This window comes from Panthera onca, chromosome F2, assembly GCF_046562875.1.
Source record: "Panthera onca isolate mPanOnc1 chromosome F2, mPanOnc1 haplotype 2, whole genome shotgun sequence".
NCBI lineage: Eukaryota > Metazoa > Chordata > Mammalia > Carnivora > Felidae > Panthera > Panthera onca.
Window position 1 is genome coordinate 23,436,177 of NC_138356.1, and position 23,840 is coordinate 23,460,016.

The following is a 23,840-nucleotide window of genomic DNA, read 5'->3' on the forward strand; positions in this document are numbered from 1 at the left end:
CACAGCTCTTTCTGTAATACCCACTGACTCTGATTGAAAGATTGTATTTACTTTCACAACTTGTGCACTTTAAAAAATTGTCCAGAGGCACCCGTGTGGCTCAGTTGGTTAAGCATCCGACCCTTCGATTCGGCTCTGGTCATGATCTTGCAGCTTTCTGGGTTTGAGCCCCACATCGGACTCTGCACTGGCAGTGTGGAGACTGCTTGGGATTCTCTCTCTCACCCTCTCTCTCCCCCTCCCCCTCCCCCACTTGCGCTGTCTCTGTCTCTCACAAAATAAAGAAATAAACTTAAAAAAAATAGGCCACAGACTCTTGCATATTCTCACCCCCATTGGTTTGGATGAAAAGCTGAAACTTGGAGACGTTAAATGACTTCAACGAGGCCACACATTAACAGAAGTGGAACTAGAAGTTTCCTCTCAGGCAGGAGAGTCCATCTAATAGGCCAGACTTCTCTGTCCATGCATCCAGGGTACTGCTGATCCAGTTAGACTGGCAAATCCATCATGGCAGGGTTTTTAGGGTCATTCCTCTATTCAATAAATATTTACATTTTAAAGTGGGCAGCCCTCCCAGGCCAGGAGACACGATGAGGAGGAGTCAATTCAGGTGGTCTGCCTCCTAAGTGCAGGGGGACTTAAAAAGCTTCTTCATCTGTGTATGCATATTTGAGGCTGGGGGTGGGGCTGAGGGTGGGGCTGTCAGTGGCCGTGGGAGGTGGAGGTGAGATAAGGTACGCTACTAGAGTGAAAGCAGACAATAGCTTTTTGACAGTGTCACCTGAATACAGCACGCTGCCCGAAGCATGTGAGATGAGCACGGGAAGGAGTGAGTGACCGTCGGGGACAAGCAGGTGAGCAACTAGCTCCAGTGTGATGGTTGTGGGAACAAAATGCTCCACGCTCTGTGCTCATTTCCTTGTCAGTCTTTCCCTCCAGCTAGAATGTGGGTCCTTTAGGGGGAAGTAGTTTCATTTGTTTATTTATTTTCTGCATTCCCAGCGTACATCAGAGCGCGCTGGGACTCCAAAGGAGCTTTCAGTTATGTTAAGAGGTTAGAGCACAGAGGAGAGCTTCCCCGGCCGAGATAATTTTTACATGAGTCTTGGCAAGGTGAGATTGAACTCAGGTGCTGTCTGCCAGAAACAGACAGTGGGTTTGACAGAATCTAGGAAAGTCTTTGCTTTGAACCATATATTACAAGGTCCCTCCTCATAAGACACGTATCTGTGATTATGGAAATGCAGGAACGTATCTGGGAGTGGGGATTGGAATTAAATCTGCTAGCTTAGGGAAGGGGTATTAATGCAGAAATGGGAAGATGGGGGGCAGGATAGTGGGTCTCCATGGGTCCAAAGTCCTCTGAAATGAGGGGTTTTGTGGACTCACCACGCTTTGGATTAAGAAATGCCACAGTCGGGGCACCTGGGTGGCTCAGTCTGTTAAGCATCAGAATCTTGATTTTGGCTCAGGTCACGATCTCATGGTTCATCAGATGGAGCCCCGCATCAGTCTCTGCGCTGGCAGCACGGGGCCTACTTGGGATTCTCTCTCTCCCTCTCTCTCTCTGCTCCTCCCTGGCTCGTGCTCTCTCTCTCTCAAAATAAATAAACATTAAAAAAATAAAAATATTAAAAAAGGGAAAGAAATGCCACAGTCCCTCTGGGGCTGAAGGTACTATAATATTATCAATGGGAATGCCATATATTATCACGAGTGACTAGCTCTGTGTCATGTTAAGCAGTGAGATTTAAAATTTCTTTCTTTAACAGGCTTATCTATCCCTTTGGTACCTTATTCATTTATCCAGTTTTGCATGTATTCAATGTATCATTTATACATTTATACATTTATCGTACCTGTATCACAGTGGGGTAAGTTAGGGGAAACTCGAAGACAAATTCATATATGATTTTGCCACTGATGACTTCTTAGCTCTGTGTGCAAAACTGTTAGGTTTTCTTTCTTTCTTTCTTTCTTTCTTTCTTTCTTTCTTTCTTTCCTTCTTTCTTTCTTAAATTTTTTAAATGTTTATTCTTTTTTGAGAGAGAGAGAGAGAGAAAGAGAGCATGCACAAGTGGGGGAGGGACAGAGAGAGGGGAACAGAATATCCGAAGCAGGTTCCACACTGACACCAGAGAGCCCGACTTGGGCACGAACCCATCAACTGTGGGATCATGACCTGATCCAAAGTCGAGTCACCCAGACGCCCAAAACTGGTAGGTTTTCTATCATCCTTGGCCACAATGATGACAAGTAGCCTTTGGACATGAAAAGGTACAGAACACACCAAGTAGCTGCAGTGATAACTCACCTGCAGTGGGAATAAACACCAACCAATTGGTCTGAACCACATCTGCAAGGTCACTAGGAGTTCTGAAAACTTCTGTATAATACATTAAGGTTTTCATTCATCTATTTTTATTTTGTGGTGCAGGAATTTGGTTGAAGCTGTCAACAGCAACAACAGAACTCACTACAGAGAATGTCTGCTGGGGAGAAGAATGCCAGAAGAACCCAGATACATCACCCCAGGAAGGGGAGGAATAATACCCTTGTCACAGCCTGATTGGTGGTGTCTCACCATCAACCTTTGGCAAGTTGTGCTGGAAAGGGATGGTCAGAGTTCCAAAGTGCAATATTATATTTCCAATTAAAATGTAAAAACAAACCTTTTTCATAAAGCACATTGGCCTCCGCGCTGGGAAGTGACTACAAAGCCCATCGCTGATTGAGAAAAGCTGAAAGCAGACACTGTAATTGATAAAGGAGATAAGTCAATCTGTGTCCTTTAAAGAATAATGAGTTCCATTTTTCATCAAAAAGATCTCCTTGTGCCGAAGAAACATTCTTTCAATAAATCTACTTAATGGCTTCCCCTCCAATGATCTATAACACTGCGCTTTGGAAGGAGCTCGGAGCATCCTAGCGGGTTCCTGCAGGCGGCTGCCGGCCACCCAACAATTGCATTGCTAATCTAACCCGAAGAAAACCCAAAGGGTTCCCCCCAGGCAGGGCTGCGGTTCTGGGCCAAACATCTGGAGGCTTTCCTGGGCTCTTCAGGCAGGTAGGTGGGATGGAATTTTGAAATAAATTTCCCCCCACTAAACTTGAGGTCCTCTGCGAACATACCTCTCCCGCGCCCACCACCACGGCTCTGCTGTGTCAGGGATACCTCCGCCATGAGGATGGCTCACGTCAGAGAGCTCGAGAGTTAAATGTTTCAGATATTTGGGTTGTGAGAACTGATTAGCTCGTTTGTTCCCTGGGCTCATCACTCCCCTACAGCCCTGACGGCCTTGGCGTTGTTCTGACCGTGGGCTGCAGGAGGTAGCCCGTGTTTATTGTGTTTGGTAAACTGAAGATCCACTTTAAAGCCCCTGCCCGAAGTGGTGCTGCGTACGGGCCTGTTCCCCACCCGGCTGAGGGCCTAAGCCTCAGGTGGTAAAAGGCAGAGCAGAAGAAACAGCCTGTCCCCCTCGAAGGCAATGATTCAGGGCTCTCCGCACCCTGGCGCGAGGCAGCAGGACGTATCGTTCAGCTTGGCTTACCTTGTGAACCCCAACTTTACAAATGCGCTGATCTCCACCAGGACCCAGCTTTATGTAACGAAACCTATTTCCTCCGAGGGCACCGGCCCTCCCAACACTGGCGGACTTCCCCACATGGGAATCATTAAAAACAACCTTCGAGTTATTTCCTTATGTTGCTGTTTGTTTATCCTCCAGTCGCGTGTGAGTCAGCCAGATCATGATTTGTGGTGGTTTTGCTTATGAAATCTTACATAATCATATTCCTATTGTCACGTTGGGTCGAGCAGTTAGGCCATATAGTGTTTTCTCATTGCACAACGTCTGTGAATCAATAAGGAGAAAGGCTGAACAATGAGATGACGTTGGCTGGTCAGGAACCCAGCTCCTCGTCACCCAGGAGGCCGCTCTGCAGTTTCACAGATACAGCTGGTGGCGCAGGAGCCGGGACACCCTCTAAAGCCACCGTGGCGCAGGATGACTGGGCTGGGTGGCGGCCTTTGGGATGGGTCTCACCGAGGTGATGTTTAAGAGATGAGAGCCAGGGAACGAAAGAACAACAATGACAACACTTCACACAGAAACCGACCAATTTTTTTACTGCATTCGGTACACGCTGGATTCCAACATGCTGGTCCAGAGCGTGGCTGGCTACAAGCTGGCAAGACTCTTACGGCTCCTCCGACAGGCTTTCCCTTCCCCGCCATGTACATTATTTATTTTGATCCTACTCACTGTCCCAAGTCCAGAGGCAGTTATTAAAAACGCTCTCGATGCAAACAGTGAGTGGCTATGACACACGGATGAGGGTGGGTGCGACTTCCACAACGGAACGTGGCATCTGGAGAAATGGTCAGTGGAGGCAAGACGCCTCCTTAGTGGCTAATAGTATTATGGAGCTCAAAACCCACAACTGTTTTTTTTCTTGTTTTTGTTTTTTAATTCCTGGAGTATATTGAAACTAGTTGTTCCTAACACGATTTCATATGGTAAATAAAATATCTGACCTGATTTAAACCTTGTTTGTTTGCATACATCTTTGAGGCGTGCACCTCAAAGTCATTCGTATTGATACAGGATGAAGATTATAAATATCCGCATAAAAAGAGAAACGGTGTGACTCTATATGAAGACAACGACCATCACATTCCACAGCACATCATTGGTTAATCTTTGAATCGTCAAGCATTATTTAAAACAAGAGAGAGAGAGAGAGAGAGAGAGAGAGAGAGAATATAACTGAACACAAGCTCCACGACAAAACAATCATAACAACGGAACCAAACCCAATTTCTCTATTAATCATTTAAAATTTTTACCTCTGTTTCTAACACTTTTCATTAATTGTTATTTCAAGCTCCAGTAGCAGGATCAGATTTCTCCTGCCTCCGGGCAAGTGAGTTATGATCTGATCTCAAGTTCCGAGGGAAATGCTCAAAGTTTTATTTTTCCCCAGTTGAATAAACAGTACTATGTATATTATCTCTTGTGTTAGAATAGTGTTGTCTTCACATAAGACTCAAATAATGGTATTAGTCATTCATTTCCTTGAACACAGACACCCTCATGCGTGCTGACAGGTTTATAAGGATGTGGTGGCAGCCGTGGTTCTGGGAGCTGCTAGATGACCGACTTTGATTTCTTGCAGTCCTGAGCGATGGAGCCCGGGTGTGTCTGGTTATTGTCCGCTTTCTCTCCCAGATGCTGGGCTTGTCTGGAAGATTAATACATTAACAAGAGCTGAAGGTCCAGGGTTGCACGTCTTCAGACATGTTTATTAGCAGATGGCACACAGGATTCAAAGGTCACCACAAAAGTGACATTTTAAAGTGAAACAACAATATTTATGTTCAGATAGTCTACTGATGAGATCATGTGGAAATGGTTTTGATTAAATTAGCTTATAAATGGTTGCCAATCTATAGACAACAGAAAATACCGCGTCTGTTTACCAAATGCTTTCTTCTCACGCTCTCACCTCTTACATATTAATGACCAAATGCTGTTTTGGGGCTATGCTTATTTAACCGGAGGATCAATGTATCTGTTTTTCACTTCCTGGGTTATCGGTTTGTTTTCATTCTAAAAAACGTTATCTCCTATGGGCGTTTTGAAATCTCACCTGCGATTTTTAGGGCTTGGAAAGAATTCGGATTCCTCTATGTAAATGCAATTGCTTTCAATTTCTTTAGTATAAATTGGGCCTCTGGAGAGACCTAAAATTCAGTCGCTCAGGTGAGACCTGACATTCGATATCATAAAAAAGAACTATGCACTCGATTTCAGAAATTCTTGCTACAGCTACATTCTTGCCTTTGCAGTCCTTGGGAGCCACACTTTTGTGGCAACGGGTGCTTGTGTTTCTAGAACAACGTGGAAAACAAAATGCGGTCAAGGGGAGGGGATACCTCTTCTGGACTTCTTTTTCTTTTCTCTCTCTTGCGCTCACAACTTAGCAGGAGTGTGAGCGCAAGTTTGTATGTCAGAAAAGGTTTAGACAGAAGAAACCTCAACAGTATGAAGTAAAAACAGTATTTTAAAAGTTGTGCAAGTCTCTATAGTCAATAAAACTCACATAAATATTTACAACAAAGGCATTGAAATGGAGAAAAAAATGATCAATTAGTAGATTAAAACTTTCACATATGTACTAGAGGAAATGAAAATGACCATATATATATCGTTTCTCATTTATTTACATTTAACTGTAATATGAATAATTTTATAAGATATAGATATTATTGTCTTGAGGGTTTTTTTTTACCTTATTGTTATCTATATCTTATTTTTTTTGTACAATTGCAAAATTAGAAATGTAAGAATATAGCAGAAGATTTACTCACTTTTCAAGAGAACCTTTTTCAATATTCATTGCCCCTTCCATTGGGTCCAGTCCTTGTTCAGAAAATTGTTTCAAGGCACTTAAAGCTGCCTAAAAATGAAAACAAACACACAAACAAGGAGATCCATTCATTGACTTTAATATTAATAAACAGGTAATTGTAAAAGAAAGCTGAGATGTATAGTAAAGACTATCATTTTCACTGGTCTAAATAAATGCTTTTTTTGCATCATTTAGCAAAATTACATTTGAAAGGCTGTATTATCACGAAGCAATTGTATGCTACAAGGGCCTTATTTCTGTGGCGAAGTGGGAGGAGGTGGGGAGGAGAATCTCCAAAGTTTCATGCCTTAGCCCCCATCCATAATTTTGTAAAATCACAAAGTTTTTATCTGCAAATGTAGAAGCACCTAGTATAAGCCTATTATAGTTTGACATATAAATATATATATACACATATATATATAAATACATATATAAATATAATGTATTATATTTTGACTATAATAACATTTTCTCCTCACATTACTGAAACTACACATTCCCTTCCTTCAGGCAATGCAACATCAGATTTTCCCAAGTTAGGTACTCTTTCCAAAGTTAGCATAAAGGTATTGTTCCATTTTATAGCTATCCCCAACCAAATCACAGGATGTGAGCAGAGAAATCGGCCCAAGACACTCATGCATACAAAGGGGATGGTACGATGGTATTCTGTGAGGAGAGAGAAAACGTGCACTCTTTGGGGCCCCGGGGAGGCAGGCCTGGCCATAGCAGAGCCTCCCGAGGTGTTGATATGCCCGTCTTGCGTGGGATGCTGAAGGGTGTTGACAGGCTGGCTGAGCCTCGCTGGATAGCTGGGAGGCACCAAAAATGCGATGCTGATAAGATCTACATAACTTGTTGACACTCTTGTGCACGTTCCAAATTGTTATTTCTTTGAATAAGAATTTGGTTCTCCTTCCCCTCCCCCATCCCCCACCCTCTTAAAGCTCCATTAGAAGGGCTTTGTTGAGTCTGAGATAGGTGTGAGCGGCCAGCGTTGTTTGAATCCTGGAGATCCCACTGGGTCACACTTTGGTCATCTGTATCCTCTCAACTACCTTTGAAAAAGGGCTAACTCTTGCAGTTTCCCAAACTTTTATCTGCCAAAGGCCCCTTTTGGGTAGCTGACTGTGTGATCCCTTGCAAATTTCATTATTTGTAACATATTTTTTGGTTTTCCTTTTTAAATTAATAGACTTAATTTTTTTAAGAGTAGTTTTAGGTTTCCAGGAAAATTGAGCAGGGATGTCGGTGTCCCCCCCCCCCCCCCCAACTCCTGGTCTTGGCCCACGCTCGTACTATGTGTACAGCAGCTGGCACAGGCTGACATGGCAGGTAAGCAGTACTTTCAGTTGGGTAGAAGCAGTGTGGCTATTTCATTGCGGTACTATTGCTGGTTGAATTGTGTCCCCCCCCACTACTCCCCAAATCTATATGTTGAAGTTCTAACCCCCAATACCTCAGATGTGGCTGTATTTGAAAACAGGGACATTGCAGATCTAAGTAAGATGAAGTCCCACTGGAATAGAATGGGCCCAGAGCCAATATGTCTAATGTCCTTATAATAAGGGGAACTTAGGATGTAGACACACACACACACACACACACACACACACACACACACACACGGGGAGAACAGCCTGTGGAGAGGAAGGCAGAGATTGAAGTGATAGAACAGAAGCCAAGGGACGTCACCGATTGCCAGCAAACTGCCAGATGCTATGGAGAGGCCTTGGAACATATTCTCCCTCACACCCTTAGAGGGAACCAAAACTGCCAGCACCTTGACTCTGGACTCCCATCCTCCAGAACTGTGACAAGATATATTTCTGTTTATTAAACCACTCAGTTTGTGGCATTTTGCTATGAGAACTCTAACAAACTAAAATAGGTCCATCATAATGCCTCCTTAAGGACAGTAGAACCTCCTTTTCATTTCTGTGATGTTTCTTTTTATTATATTTTTATTATAAAAATAATTTTCATTATAGGAAAATCATAAGAGGTACAAGCAAAAACAGTGTGAAAATATTCACAGGCCCATCCACCATTTACTACTTGGTCTAATGTCTTTCCCTTTACTTTTCTATCCCTTCCCCATATGTACAAATTTTCACCTGGATCATATCTTCACACCATTTTATAACCTGCTCTTTTCATTGAATGTGAGCAGTTTTCCATATCAATAAAAACACTTCAGTAGCATTATTTTGCGTGACTGCTCAGTATATTGACTTTAGAGGTCCTTCTATATTCAGCCAATCCCTACTGTTGGACATTTAGGACACTCCCAAATTTAAGTGATTATTAACACTGCATCCAGATTTCAAATAGTTAAATTTTTGCATACCATCTCAATAACTTCCTTATGATAGATTCCTAGAAATTGAATTTCTGGGCCAAAAAGCATGAATATTTTTAGATCTGACATGAGCTTTTTTACCTCCCTCAGAGAGGTTGTGACCACAGTAGTAATCTGAGGAGCTGATGTTTCTTTAGGTGCTTTTGGAATTAATCTCTCAGAACCACTTTGTGGGTCATTAGAGCCAACCAGTTTTGTCATTTTATGGCCCCACCTTAGTTTTCATTTGTCCATCCTGACCATTTACCTTATTCACTAGATCTGGCTTTGAGTGAAGTTTGGTTGCTTTCAAAAATTAAATTGAGCCTCAAAAGACCCAGATTTGGACAATTCCCCTCCCCCAAAAGAAACCTGCAGAGGGATTTGGCTCTCATTTAAAATCACTTGGGTAATCTCTGAGGTCCTTCTAAGTCCTGCAATGCTGGGTTGTGCTGGACAGCCTTCCCAGGTGACTACCCTGGGAAAAGTCCTGTGGGTGTGCACATTCTCATGGGCTTGTTACATGAACCTGAGCTCTGGAGTCCTGCCTTACATATGCATGTACTGGGTGAGGCATGAGGCCCACTCACTGCAAAGCTCTAAAGAGCAGTCCATGCCTGATTTTTCCAGATAGCCCGACTACATTGGTGGGGCGGAGTGGGGGGGAGTACTAACGAACTTACAGGTCTTTGTATATTCAACAATTTTGAACAAATGAACACCTATTCTTTTTTTTAAATGTCTATTTTTGAGAGAGGGAGAGAGAGGGTGCATGGGCATACGAGCAGGGAGGGGCAGAGGGAGAGGGTGAGAGAAAATCTGAAGGGGCTTCCGCACTGTCAGTGCAGAGCCCAATGCGGGGCTCAATCTCATAAACTGCAAGATCATGACCTGAGCCAAAATCAAGAGCCAGGCGCTTAAGTGACTGAGCCCCTCAGGAGCACCTTTTTTAAAATAAAAAAAAAGTTAAATAACTATTCTTTTTTTCTGATCCATTAGTATGTGGATTATTGTCAGGAACGCCAATTTTTATCAATTGCTTCCCACATGAACTATTGTGGAAAGCTCTTTAGTGCCTGTAAATTTAAATCAGCAATGTCATATTGCTGAATGAGACACAAGAGAACCCCAGGGCTCCCTGGTCCCAAAATGACAACCAAAAATGACTTTTAAAAATTTAAAAAACAACTTTAAAAAGTCACATATAGGCTAATTGCAGCCCATTTTACTAGTTGTCATTGGAATACTTGTTGCCTGAATACCAAGAACCAAATGTCTTGCTACACCAAGTCCAGGACCCCGTGACACCTGCTCTCTTCTATCCAACATATGAGATGCAGGCCAGGTCTCAGAGAGCAGGTTCAGTGTTTTGGCTCTTGCAAAATCTCCTGGATGATTTTATCAACATGTCGGGCAGGTCTCTGTGCACTTTCAAAATGCCTGTCGTCACACAAAGAATGTCCTGCAGGCTGGAAGGGCGGCGTGCTCTTTCACTCAATGCCATGAACGGATTTTCAGAATTCTTGTGTGGCTGCTTCCCTCCAAAGGTATGCTTAAAGGCTTCCAAACAATATTCCCTTATTTATCTGATGAGATAATTTCAACCCACATCTTATTGATAATCCTGAATACAATTGCTTATAAATAGGAGAGGACTTCTTGCTAATTTATAAAAGACAATGAAGACGATTTATCTTCTCTGTAAACAGTAATAGCTACCATTTGATGAGCATCACCCTGCCATAGTCATGAAACCAGGCCATTTACCTGAGTGGCCTCAGGTGTTCCCACAGCCCTGCAGGTAGGTCCTACCCATGAGGAATTCAGTAACCTATTCAAAGGTCACACAGCTAGTAAGTGGCAGAGCATGGATTTGAACCCAGTGCACATTCTTGACCAGATCACTTTATTTCCTTCACACCTAAGCCAATTTCAGCATGACTTTTTTCAATATTATCATTTCCAGATCACTCTTATTCCCTCCTCCATCCTCATTCTATTAATTATTCCCCCACAATAATTACTGGAGGTAAGCTCATACAATTATCTCCATTTTCTAGACAAGGGATTTATTATCTTGTGGGTTGACTTCTGAGGCTCTGTTCAGTGCTTCTGTAACAAGTGTAGATTGGGCTAAAATTGAATTGCTACGGTACTTATTTTGTCACTTGAATTACCCAACGGCTCCCAAACAAGGTGATTCAATTCTCCATTTCTCAACATTCTAAGGGTACCAAGTCTTGATCATTTATTCATCTCCCCTCTGTTGTTCTGAGAAGAGTTCATTCCTCACCCGCCAGGGGTTGCTGGCCAGAGGGAAAATCAAGCTGCACGGTTTGCCTGGGACTGTGGCATGCAGGATGCTGCAGCAAGGGGAGGGGCTGGGATGCTGGGATTGGGAAGATGAACGGACAGGGAAAGGACGGAGGGCTTGGCTGTGATTTATAGAGAGTGATAAGCTAAGTACTTTTAGGAAAGCAGAGATGGGCAGGGGCTGCCCACCAGGTGCATCCGCCCACAGGTATGAATGGAACACCGGCCCTGGCTGCCTCATCTCTCACTTGTCATGAGCTCAGCTGGGGAGCTGCCACCCTACCCCCAGTTCATCAACCACCACTTTCCCAGAAAGGATACTTTGCAGATTAAAAAATTCCATCTGTGAGATGGGTGTGCTTCACTTTCCACAGCAAAGTGGCTACAAAAATAGGATAATGCAGCAATGTCCAAAATAGCCACATTACATTTAGCAAGACTCAATCATCAGTCATTTCAAAGAACAATGTATAATGGAATGGCTTTGCCAACAAATGCTAACATTTAATGGTCCACCAAGACATGTTACTTTGCACATCCAAATCTGTCCAGAAGATGGTAAAATCTAACAAAATCTCCATGTTTCAACCATTCCAACTGAATAAATTGTACTTGCTAGAGGCCAGTTATTTAAAACAAGACTATATTATAAAAATGCTACCTGATATTAAAGGACACTGGAGTGAGGGAAAAGTCGAATAACTCATTTGGAGAGACGTTTGCAGCCTGCTCAAGGCACAAGTTCTACATTGTCTACTACTGAGAGGGTAAATAGATAACGAGAGGCTCAGCTCCTACTGTTTGCAGTTCACCCCCTCAGCCTGGACAGTTTGCTGTGTGATAAATGTAAACTAATGTTGGGGAGTCGTGGGAAGGAGGTAAATCTGGGTTCCTTAATGAGGAACATCCTGAACGATGATTAAACCCAAGTTGTATAACTTCCCATACACTGTGGATTTGAGAATTTCAAAGTACCCAGAACACAAGTACCCAGAACCCTCCATACAGCTTCACCATAAACAAACAGACAACTGAACAATTTCATTTCCAAGGTCAGAAAATGTTTCCTACCAAATAAAAACAAACTCACTCAGCATTCAAGTGTGTGTTACTACGGTCTGACCAAGGGGAATCTTAAACTTTAGCTTTATGACAATTTACATGTTTTGAGATTCTAAGAAAAGAGGAGAGAAAAGAAAAGAAAAAAGAAAAAAATCGGTACCTTCGAGGCAATTCACGTAGCTTGGTTTGAAAGGAGAAAAATTAAAGAAGCATTTTAAGACATGGATGACATTTCTTTTTCTTATTCTTGTCTTTTCAGCTCAACACTTGTTCGTGTGTGTGTGTGTGTGCGTGTGTGTGTGTGTTTCCCTTAAAAGAAAGCATCTACACAGATACGTAGAAATATTTTTGTCCCCAAAAGATTTTACAACTGTTTTGTGAGGAAAGCCCCACAGGTTCTTGAACAGATGTCGCTACCATTTCATGTATCACTTGTTTTGTGCGTAGTTATAGCAATACCAGAAACAAGATGCCAGTAAGATACTTTCCATGCCTGTTTGTTGGTCTTGGTTTGCACGCATGCATGCGCTTTTGTGTGTGTGTGTGTGTGTGTGTGTGTGTGTGTGTGTGTGTGTCTGCAGAATGGAGGTGAGTCTTCCCAGCCATTTCTGCAATTTCTAACTTTCCTCTTGTCAATCAGAAATTAGCAAATTGTGTTGAAACCAGTGCCTATTCCTCCTGCTTCCTTTTTCAGGAATCAAACGCAACGGTATTAAAGAATTTTTTGAGACACAACAATGGTCTTCACTGGCAAAATGTGAATTTTAACTCATCCCTTTATGACACACAGTTCTTCTCATCTTTAAACACAATGCCCAATGGATACTTTTATTTCTTTTTTTCCCCATTTCACACTTTTCCCACCGGTTTTATGTTCTGAATCCCAGAAACAGACAGGATGTTCCCATTAAAATCAACGGCAACCACACATGCCCGAATGTGGCCTTCATTTTTAAGCAAGTGCCCAAGGTTTGTTTTGTTTGCCTTTTCCTCCTGAGGCGCTTGTTCATGTGGAACTCTTCCTGGGAGCCACTCTCACTGCTAGATTCATTTCAGAATGCACACTGTGATCATATGTGCAGCTCACTAAATCAGGCTTCTTAAATGAGAAAACGATAGGCTTCAACAGCAACCGCCCTCACTTGTAGTTGAGGACTCTCCTAACTTCTTGTCTCAACAATCTTTGAGACTGGCTCCCTATTAAATCATTTCAGTGACTGCAAACCAGCAGGTTCTTCAGTAAGCTTAGGGCTTATTGCCCAAAGAACGTGAATTTTAATGTTCCTGAGTTATCATTTTCTTGCTTTGAAAGGTCTATAACAAAATGCCAACTCTCTCTTTCTATAAAATAAAAGAAACCCAAAAGAGAAAATTGTATTTCTAAATTTTGTCACATTACGATAAGATCCTCAGTCTATCACATTTCAGATGAATCAGTGATAGGACTTTAAAAATAAAATGATAAAGGATTATATTGAGCTTTAACTAAACCATTTGCTGCCCTGATTCTAACAATTTCATATAGCCTGCACTTTCCATTTATGCTCACATAAACCTATTGGTTCATATAATTTCCGTAAAACTCATACTTTATAAATGGCTTACTGTTGGAACAAAGGGATGTCAGCCTGCTAAGGTAATGGCTACTCATCATCAAAAAATAAAATAAAATATAAAATAAAATAAAATAAAATAAAATAAAATAAAATAAAATAAAAAGAAGTCCGGCAGTGGTCTGAAGGCATGCATATTTTAGACAGACTACTAAAGCAGAGAATAGGAATTTGACTCTAGAATTTGGGGAATTAGTACAAACTTTGGCACTGAAACTACAGACTTAGGCATCATCTATATTCTGTGGTCACGCTCCTACATTGGGTAATCCATGTAGCTGCTCATCTTGACAATGACAGAGTCAAATTTAAGTGGGATTAACGATGCAGAGGAATGTTTGGAGTGTGTTTAGAACAAATTTTAGCAGTGGCATCCATGCTGCCAGCTCTTACTCCAACCATACTGTTTCTGTTCTACCAACACCATTCCTTTAAAAATTCCTGTGTTGTCCTTTATTTCATTACTGTTGATTCAACAAAAAATCCCCTTTGTAATGGTGTGCTACCCAAACATGCTGTTGGGCACAAAACCAAGTGTCCAAGAATGGCAGCAGCATCACTCTGTGCTTGGCAGGATAATGCCCCCCCCCCCCCCCACCAAAGTGTCTATGTCCTGATCTCCAGGATGTGCATATGTTACCTCACAAGGCAAAAGTGATTTTGCAGATAAGACTGAGGTATAAACATTGAGATGTGGAGATTACCTTGGATTATCCAAGTGGGTCCAATCTAATCACATGAGTCCTTAATATCAGAGAATCTTTCCCGAATTTGGTGAGAGAGAAAGACAGGGCTGGGGAAAATGGTCAGAGTAATGTTGTTAGTTTTGAAGACAGAGAAAGGAAGACACAAGCCAAGAAATGGAGGTGGGTTCCAGAAGCTGGAAAAGCCAAGAAGACCAATTTGCACCTCAAGCCAAAAAAAAAAAAAAAGAAAAGAAAAGAAAAAAAAGAACTGCTGATACCTGGATTTTAGCCCAGGGGTTCTCTATAGAGAATCTACAGAACTCTAAGATAATCATTTGTTTTATTACTTATATATTAAAATTTTTTCTTTTTTTAAAGTTATTTATTTATTTATTTTGAGAGAGACAGGTACAGTGTGAGTGGGGAAGGGGTAGAGAGAGAGAGAGAGGGAGAGAGAAAATCCCAAGCAGGCTCCACACTGCCTGCACAGAGCCTGATATGGGGCCTGAACTCATGAAACCGTGAAATCATGACTGAGCCGAAATCAAGAGTTGGTTACTTAACCAACTGAGCCACCCAGATGTCCCAAGTTTATTTATTTTTTGAGAAAGATGAGAGAAAGAGAAAGAGAGAGAGAGAGAGCATGAGCAGGGGAGGGGCACAGAGAGAAGGGGACAGAGGATCCAAAGCAGGCTTCCTTGCTGATGACAGAGAGCCCAATGTGGGGCTTGAACTCATGAACCATGAGATCATGACTTGAGCCGAAGTTGGATGCTTGACCAACTGAGCCACCCAGGTGCCCCTTAAGATAGTGCATTTGTGTGGTTAAGCCACTAAGTCTAGTAATTTGTCATTGCAGCAAGAGACAGCTAATACACTCTACCTGTCATCTGCACAAGGAAGGGAGGAGAGCATGGCATTTGGAGCCCGTCAGCCCTAGACTAAAATTCCAGCCCTACTGTAGACAAGTTGTGTCTATGCAAGTTACTTTATCTCTCTGAGCTTCTTTTTCATCATCTGTAAATTGGAGACTACAACACTTACAGCATTGGATTGTTTGAGAGGTTAACGTCTGGACCATGAATGAAAGCTTTTATTACACAATTTTCTCTGCTGAGACCGACAACCAGTCATAAAATTCTTTATACTTTCTATCTCCATGTTATTTATGTCCAGTTTTTTACACATTTCTATCTTTTTTCTAGCACATTGCTTACCCATCTTTCTTCCTAAGAGAACCCTATCATTATGCCTTCCCCTTAATCAAAAGCCACTACTAACTTCCAGCCACCAAATAACATTCTGTATCCTTGGCCTGGCATTCAAGGCCATGCATCAGCTGGCCCCATTCTACTCTATAACCTCATTTACTGCAATTTCATTACAGTGTGTTTCCCAGAGTGTGATGTCTGAGCCAACAGACTGGTCACCAGCCTCAGGAACACCTGGCGGGTGTCAGTGTTATCAAGAGCTCCCCGGCCAGTTGGCCTGAGAGACACCAACATTGCAGAAGCCCTGCCCACATGGATCTTCCACCCTGGTCTGTCTGGTCTGCCTCCTGTCTGATGGAGACATCTGAGTTTTTTTTTTTACCTCTACACCTTTGCTCCTGCAGTCTTTCATTTTCCTAGGGTGGACTTCTCTGACTCCCAGCCTGTCTCCTACCCATGAACTTCTGACAGCCCTTGCCATTTGCTTCCCTGAACTGTGGGCTGTCTTCAACGTGTTTATGTCCTGTCTCTCACGTAGTCGGTCAGCCCTTGGTTGGAAGAGCCATTTTCCTGTTTGAAACTAGCACAATGTATTTACAGAAGATCCTCAAGGAATATTGCTTGGTTGGTTATCCACCAGCTTCCATCTGGAGCCCCCTAAGACAGATAAGTACTCACAGACACATTTGTGCTTTGTCTTCTCTCTATTCTGTAAGTGAGCATCTTGTTCTAGCTGGCTTTTCCTTACTTCAGGGCATCTTCCAAAGCTTCTCTCCTATGAGGCTCTGTCTCCTTCTTTCACACACCCCTCCCATCCTCACCCTCATGCGGGCTCTGCAGCCAATATGCTTTAGGATAAATGGTCCCGAGAAAGTAGAGCTGGGTCATCTCTATCCATGTAAGAGAAGGTTCTGTCCACAATCTACCTCCAAGGAATACAGATGATAGTTACTGACTTTTTGAAATGTCACCCATTTGGGTTTGGCTTCTGTCATCTTTGATGTCTGTAACCAGTGCTTCCCCCTTCCCTGGGCTAATGTGAGGGCTACAAAGAAAGTGCCTGGGAAACCCTACCTGGGAGGACCCAACAATGGGGTGGCACATCCTGAAACAGGAACAGAGGTGAGCCTCTCCCACCCAAGGCGAGCCTGATTCTGCAGGGCAATGGTGCCTGAATTCTGCCTTGGCAGCCCTTCTCCCCACTGTCCTAAAGGTCTCTTTGGGATTTCTTGGTTCTTTGACATCCTACTACGAAGAGAAGGAGAAGCATTGTTACTGAATATGGACACACACTGCTCTGCCTATTCAGAAATTCCAGTTAGGTTTGAGCATATGATTGAAAAAAAATGTATAGTTATTTCATAGTTTTTATTGCATTTAATGGGTTCTTAGATTGCATGGCTGTAGGGGGTAGCTGGGAACAACAGGGAATGATGGTCAAACAATATAACCTATAAAGTTTTGTTTAGTTTTGAACTTTTGGTTGTACTGAAATAGAGTCCAAGTTCACAGGCCTTGCTGATTCCCTCAATGAGTGAGGCATGCAGAAGCCTGATTTCTTTTCTTGGGGCATTTGGTGGCCATCCTAGTGGTCAAATTGCCGCAGAGAGGGGGCCAGAATAGATCTTTACCTCCATCCCAAATGGATCTCCTTAGCCTCTTACTGATATCTGATCATACATATATATATATACTTTTAAAAATAAAAGTATATATATTTACTTTTTAATATATACATTTTATATTTTTATATATATTTTTATATATTTTATTTATATAATATATAAATATTAATATATATATAATATAATATATAATATATATTTAAAATAAAAGTATATATATTTACTTTTTAAAATAAAAGTTCCAAACATCCAAAAAAGTACAAAGGATAGTGTATACTGAACCCCCCTGCCCCCCCCCCCCCCCCGCCCCACCACCTATCACTCAGATCAAGAATTATTAGTATTTTGGGGCACCAGCATGGCTCAGTCAGTTAAGTGTCTGACTTTGGCTCAGGTCATCATCTCACGGTTCACAAGTTCGAGGCCCACGTCAAGCTCTGTGCTGACAGCTCAGAGCTTGGAGGTTGCTTGCAATTGTGTCCCTCTCTCTACCCCTCCCCTTGTGTTCTGTCTCTCTCTTTCTCTCTCAAAAACAAACATTAAAAAAATTAAAAAAAAAAAGAATTATCAGTACTTTTCCAATCTTGTTTCATGTATCTTCATGTCTTCCTGTAGGATTCCAAATCAGGTATCAGATAAAGACACATGCCACGATCACACCTAACAAAACTAAGAACAAATCCTTTTTATCATCTAAATACCTGGGTCATGTTAAACTTTTCCTGATGGCCTCAAAGATGTCTTTTAATGTTGGTTTTTGAATCTACATCCCAACAGTCCACACGTTGTATCTGACTGTTCTTTTAAGAGCTAGGAGTCCTGTGGAAGGCAGAATAATGGCAAAGATGTCCAGGATCCAATTCCCGATGGGACCTGCGGAGGGGGGATTCACGGCCAATCCAAACGCAAGTCTTTAACCTCAGGGGTCCTCTCCCAGCTCTGGTCAGAGACGGTCACATGACGGTGCCAGAAGCCTCAGAGGGATGTGCCTTACTAGCTTTGAATGCCAATGATGGGACCACGAAGCAAAGAATGTAGGAAGCTTACAGAAGCTAGAAAAGGCAAGGGCACGGATTCCCCCCAGAGTCTCCAGAAAGGAACACAGCACCACTGACACCTTGATTTGAGCCCGGTGAGATGGTGTCTGACTTCCGACTACAGCCTGTGAGATGATACGTAGGTGCTGTTTTAAGCCACCATTCCTTTAGCGGGGCACTGCGAGTCACACGGGGGTGTGAAGGTCTGATACCGTACTCTCCTGAGACCAGCTGGTGTTGGGCCTGAGAAGGAGAATGTCCGGGAAAGAGAAGGCTGGGGCTTGGGAAGAAGTGGGGCCAGCTGTGCCGGGTGTCTTGTTGATGCCGCTGGCCGTCTGCTGGCCACGTCAGGCAGGACTGAAGGAGCTCTCGCCCCACTCCAAGCAAGCGGCACACCAGTGTCAAGCCAGTCATCACCTAAACCCTGTGAGGACCGGCCCCCACCCTTAGGGACCCATGCATCACTCTCCTTTTCACCCCGAATGCTCTGTCCTAACCTCCTTTTTGTTCCTCAACAGGGATAAGCTCTTTCCCACCTCGCGGATTCAGGCTGGCCGGTCCTTCTGGCCACCCCTTCTCATGACTGGCCGCTTGTCAGCCTTCAGGTCTCAGCTCCGGTTGAGTTGGGGCAGAGGGAGTGAACACCCCATCTAGGGTGTCCCCCCCACCCCCAGCAAATCACATAACCTTGTTCATTTTCCTCATAACACTTGTCACAGTCTGTGATCTACTAGAGGAAGGGGCCTGGCCTATCTGATTCACAACTGGGTACCATCATTCACTCAACAAATATTTATGGAGAACCAGGCTCCACACAAGGTACCAGGAAAACCAAGAGCAACATGCACAGTCCCTGCCTTCTGCGCTGGGTCTTGCAGCAGGGAGAAAGGCATGAGGCCAACACCAATCTACCAAGATAATCGCTGTAAGAAAGAATGTACAGCTGAAGTCAAACTGAGAAAGGGCACTCAGGTTCTCTCCAGGGAACACCGGAAGTCACACAGAGGCAACACTTGGGGTGAGATGTAGGGTGAGGAGGACTTTTTCAGTGGGGCAAACTGTGAGAGGAGGGTGTTGTCAGCGGAGGCGGGGGGGGGGGGGCTCCTCGTGCAAGGCAGTTCAGAATGGCTGGACTGGGAGGTGGGTGGGAATCGATGGGCACAGTGTCCTGGACAATTTGAAAGGTGTTGTGTAGAAGACGGAAGCACCTTGCTCTGGGGAAAGCTGGGTCAAGCCCAAAAGATGGAAGCCACGGGCAAAGGGATTTGGCCTCCAAACAGGAAGGGGACTGTGCCCCCTGGGAGTGCGGCTGGCTGCTGAGGTGGGGCCGGTGATGTGCACTGCGTGGTTCCACTGGCTGGGTCGTCTGTCAGGTGGGAGGCAATGCTGGCCGCGGGGGGCCGGAAAGGGCTGCTCACCTCTGGGGCTCTCTGATACTCACATCAGGCCTGCTTACACAGACAAGGCCACACAGGTAAAGGACACCAGCACACATACAGGAAGACAAGGGTTATCAGGGAGGTGATGGATGGAGCTGTGTAATGTGTTGAGTATGGTTTGTAGGTGAAAGTTGAGTTCTCCGTGTGAAAGGTAAAACTTGGACCTGAGCTTCACCACTGGTTATGTGAGAAAGTATCTATTCTCAACGTCTCCATTTAGAAGACCGAATCATTAAAACCATCCTATCAAAGGCATCAAGCGACGGATGCATCTGAGGGAGGTGTCCTGGGGGTGTCTGCAGTAAACAGTACTGTGTGGAACATGTTTAGCAGTTGACCCTCCGGGGAAAAGATCCTAACTGGTATTCTCTCTGGCTCCCTGCTTACTGCTCACAGGCAAGGCAGCAAAGTGGCTAAAAATCCACAATTTGCAGCCCAGCAAAACTGGGCTCTATAACTGGCTCCACCTCAACTAGGCACATGACCTTGGGCAAATAAAAATCTCAACTATTAGATGATATGGCATCTTGTGCTGTTGACATTCACTTTCGTCTAAAGGCGTCACATTCCTAACTCAGTCTTCACAGTCACCACAACAGGTAGGTTTGCTCCTCATCCCCGGTTAACGGTGAGGATACGGAGACACAGAGGAAGTAATTTCTGTGAGGCCAACGTGACTTGCTTTTGGTAGATTTGGAATTTGGATCCAGATGGCCTGGCTCTGGAGCCGAATTCTTATAATTTTTTAAAAATTTTTGTTAATGTTTATTTTTCAGAGAGAGACAGAGCATAAGCAGGTAAGAAGCAGAGAGAGTGGGAGACACAGAATCCGAAGCAGGCACCAGGCTCTGAGCTGTCAGCACAGAGCCAGACGTGGGACTCAAACCCACAAACCACGAGATCATGACCTGAGCCAAAGTCGGATGCTTAACTGACTGAGACACCCAGGTGCCCCTAAGTCCATCCTTGGGACTCTTATCTTCTCTGTCATTATTCTCTCCCTAGACGATTTCATTGAGGCTTATGACAAATCCTTTATAAATATTCGTGGCCCCCAATACCTATCTTCAGCCTAGCCTTCTGCCCTAGGGTTCACACATACAATTGCCTGGTGGATTTCTCCCCTTAGGTGCGTGAAAGGCATTTCAATCAGCCCAGACTCAAACTTGTGATTACCATTCTCCAAACCATTCCTCTCCCAGAACACGGAACCCTCATTCAAACAGCAGCTCTGACAAAAGACCCTGGGAATCAACCTTGCTCACCTCCCACACAAAACTCGATAACGAATTTCTCTTTAAAATGCATCTAGAATCCAACCGTGTCTCACCTCCTGCTCTCCTGCCATCCCAGCCCAGGTCACTGTCATCTCTCAGCAAGACTCATGCCATAGCTTCCTAACTGTATCTCCCTGACCTAAAGTCATTCTTTCAAATAAATCCAGAGTGGTAGGTGTGAAATGTAGATGAGAACAGGTCAAGATCCTGCTCAAGACCCTCCAGGAGCTCCTGGTCACTCTTAGAACAAAACCCCAACTTCTGACTTGAGCTAAAGCCCTAGCAGACACTAACCCAGCTATATCTTCCCTACCGAGCTCCCCCTTAGCCACGGAGCCCCAGCCACACCAGCCTCTCTCCTCTTTGTAGAACACCCTGAGTTCATTCCTGTCTCAAGGGTTTCCATAAGCTTTTCCCTCGACTTGGGGCTCTTCTCCCAGATCTTCACATGGCTCTCTTCCTCACTCCATCTGGTCCTCTACTCAGTCATCACCCGTTGTGATCTCTCGACCTAAAGGAACTACACACACACATGCCACCCCCCCGCCCCGCCCAGCCTGGGATTCTCTCATCTCCTCACACTGCCTCATGTGTAGTGCTTATTGCTCCTGAAGTTTTATTATATATTTAATGAATTCCTTGCTTATTTTCTATGTTCCCCATTAGAACATAAGCCCCATGAGGGCAAAGATTTGTCTCTTTTGTTCATTGCTAAATACTCAGGATCTAGAAGGGTATATGGATAATAAATACTTATTAGTTTAATGACTTAAAAGAATGAATGATTAAAAACAATGGTCATGTTCAAGAATATCTAGTCACCTTATATATTTTTATTAATTCTTATTAATTCTTACTAATATATTTTAATTAATTCAGTTTTATTAATTCTCAGAAATTCCCTAAGGAAATTAAGGGGTAGATCATTTTCCCCATTTATTGAAACCTAGAAGCAACCATTAATTTGATGTTTAAAGACTGATTATTCAGGTGGAATATTATGTGCTAAATGTTAGTCTTTTAAGTGAAGAAAGTGAAGTATAATGATAAGTCTCCAATGTGAGTGCTCTCATATGTTGTAAACTTATTGGATGCCAATTACATTATCACAACTGTGGAATAAATTTTATTGGAATTAATTTTAATATTTTTTTTCTAGAAAGCCTTCATTTTTTTAAACTAAGAGAAAGGCAGAGTCACTATAAAGTTCAAGTACATTATATCTTCTTTTTCTGGTACCATGGAAAGAAAAGCACATCACCAACAATATCACACTTGGTTTGGTAATTTTTAAAGTCTATGGTTAAATAATCATCTCAAAGGAAGAACTAATATCTTGATTTCCTAAAAACATCTTAATTAAGACAATATAATCAAGTAAAGAGATTTACTTTATGTTTAAATAATCATGATCATGAATGGCCCTCTTCCCCTACCTTCACTCTCAAATGAAACGAAATTTAGTACGTGTTTGGGGATATGGTTTAGGTCTGCCGAACACTTAAGTAAAAAATTCTCTTAAGTTGTTTCAAGAAACTGCTGATACTCTAACAGACTCCACACATTCTAATATATCCAAACGCAGTCTTTTTCTTTTCTAATTGCTTGGCTGCAGACGAAGATGTAAGGTTATAAGTATAAGAATTTATGTGATGATCAGTGATGGAATCCTAATCCATCTTAAGCTGTGAGCATGACAACTGGCAGTTCCCAACATGTATTAAGAGACAGAATTTTTTTTCTTTTGCCTGAGGGTACATTCCCTTTCAAAAGCAAAATATTTTTGTTCATTTGCTTTCTAAAGATATCACATTAAACTCTACTCTTAACGGTTAATCTTTTAAGGAGGCAAGATAGATTGGAAAGAGAATCTGTGATAGATTTATAAATTGGGGGAAAGCGTAACACAAGGCATTCCAATATGCAATTTAAAATCAAAACCTTAACTTGGGCAAGGGACATTATATCAGCCAACAGCATTCTTTAGAAATGCCTGACATTCAGTTGGATAGAATTATATATTGAAATAGATTGTAGGCATATTGTGAATGTTTTTGTTCTAGCATCTGGTAGCATCAAAGCCCAGGAGGAAGAGTGGGTGACCATGCCAGAATTTAAAAGCTGCCTTTTGGATAAATATGTGGAAAGGATATAAATTAAGTTATCAAAAGGCTGGAAGAATTTGCTGAAAGGGGGGAGGGTGCTAAAAGCAATAAGCCATTTGGAATTTGATAGCGTGCAACTTTCATGCTTTGTATAGCTAGTTTTGTTAGCCAAGTAAGGATAAAATGGTATTTCAAAAGAGAAAAATTAATGAATGAGGACAAGCATAAAAAGCAACAATGCAATTCCTGATCTGTAAATGTAAGTAGTATCTGAGAGGCAATGTGGGATGAGCCCCAAGGGAAATCAGGCACCTCCTCTATGAAGCCTTTCTATGTTTGGAAGAGAGTAGTAACTTGTGATTTCTGTGCTCTGTGTATTAGTCAAGATAACTGCTGCCCAAACACCCCCAGAATCTCAATGCTCATGAAAAGACCAATTGAATGTTCCTGGGCTGTGGATCCTGGTCAAACAAGGTACCAGATCCCTTCCATTTTATGACTCTTTCCTCTTCGAGGCTAGCATTATGGTCCTCTCCACTCAGCAAGTGGAAGGGAAAATAAAACAGAAGATAGTGTGTAGGAGAATTTTGTGAAAGAGGACAGAAAGCCCTCATACTCCATTGACCAGAACCCAGTGACATGACTATACCTAACTCCACGACCACACCCATCTCTAGGTTGGGTGCTAAGTCTGGCTGTGAGCTGAGGAGA

General features: G+C 42.9%; 1 protein-coding gene across 16 annotated transcripts in view; it reads right to left on the reverse strand.

Moving 5' to 3' along the window:
* Positions 1-4,105: 4,105 nt before the first annotated feature.
* Positions 4,106-23,840, reverse strand: part of STAU2 (staufen double-stranded RNA binding protein 2) — a 306,203-nt gene continuing 286,468 nt past the window's right edge. For 15 of the 16 annotated variants that reach the window (XM_078441529.1, XM_078441532.1, XM_078441526.2 and 12 more), the window contains 2 exons: positions 6,377-6,465; positions 4,106-5,247 (listed from right to left, as the gene is read on the reverse strand). In XM_078441529.1, the coding sequence (XP_078297655.1) occupies positions 5,154-5,247; positions 6,377-6,465 (183 nt within the window). In that variant the 3' untranslated portion in view covers positions 4,106-5,153. Of the gene's footprint in view, positions 5,248-6,376; positions 6,466-23,840 lie in introns of those variants that run through there. The other variant, XR_013553422.2, reaches the window with a different exon arrangement.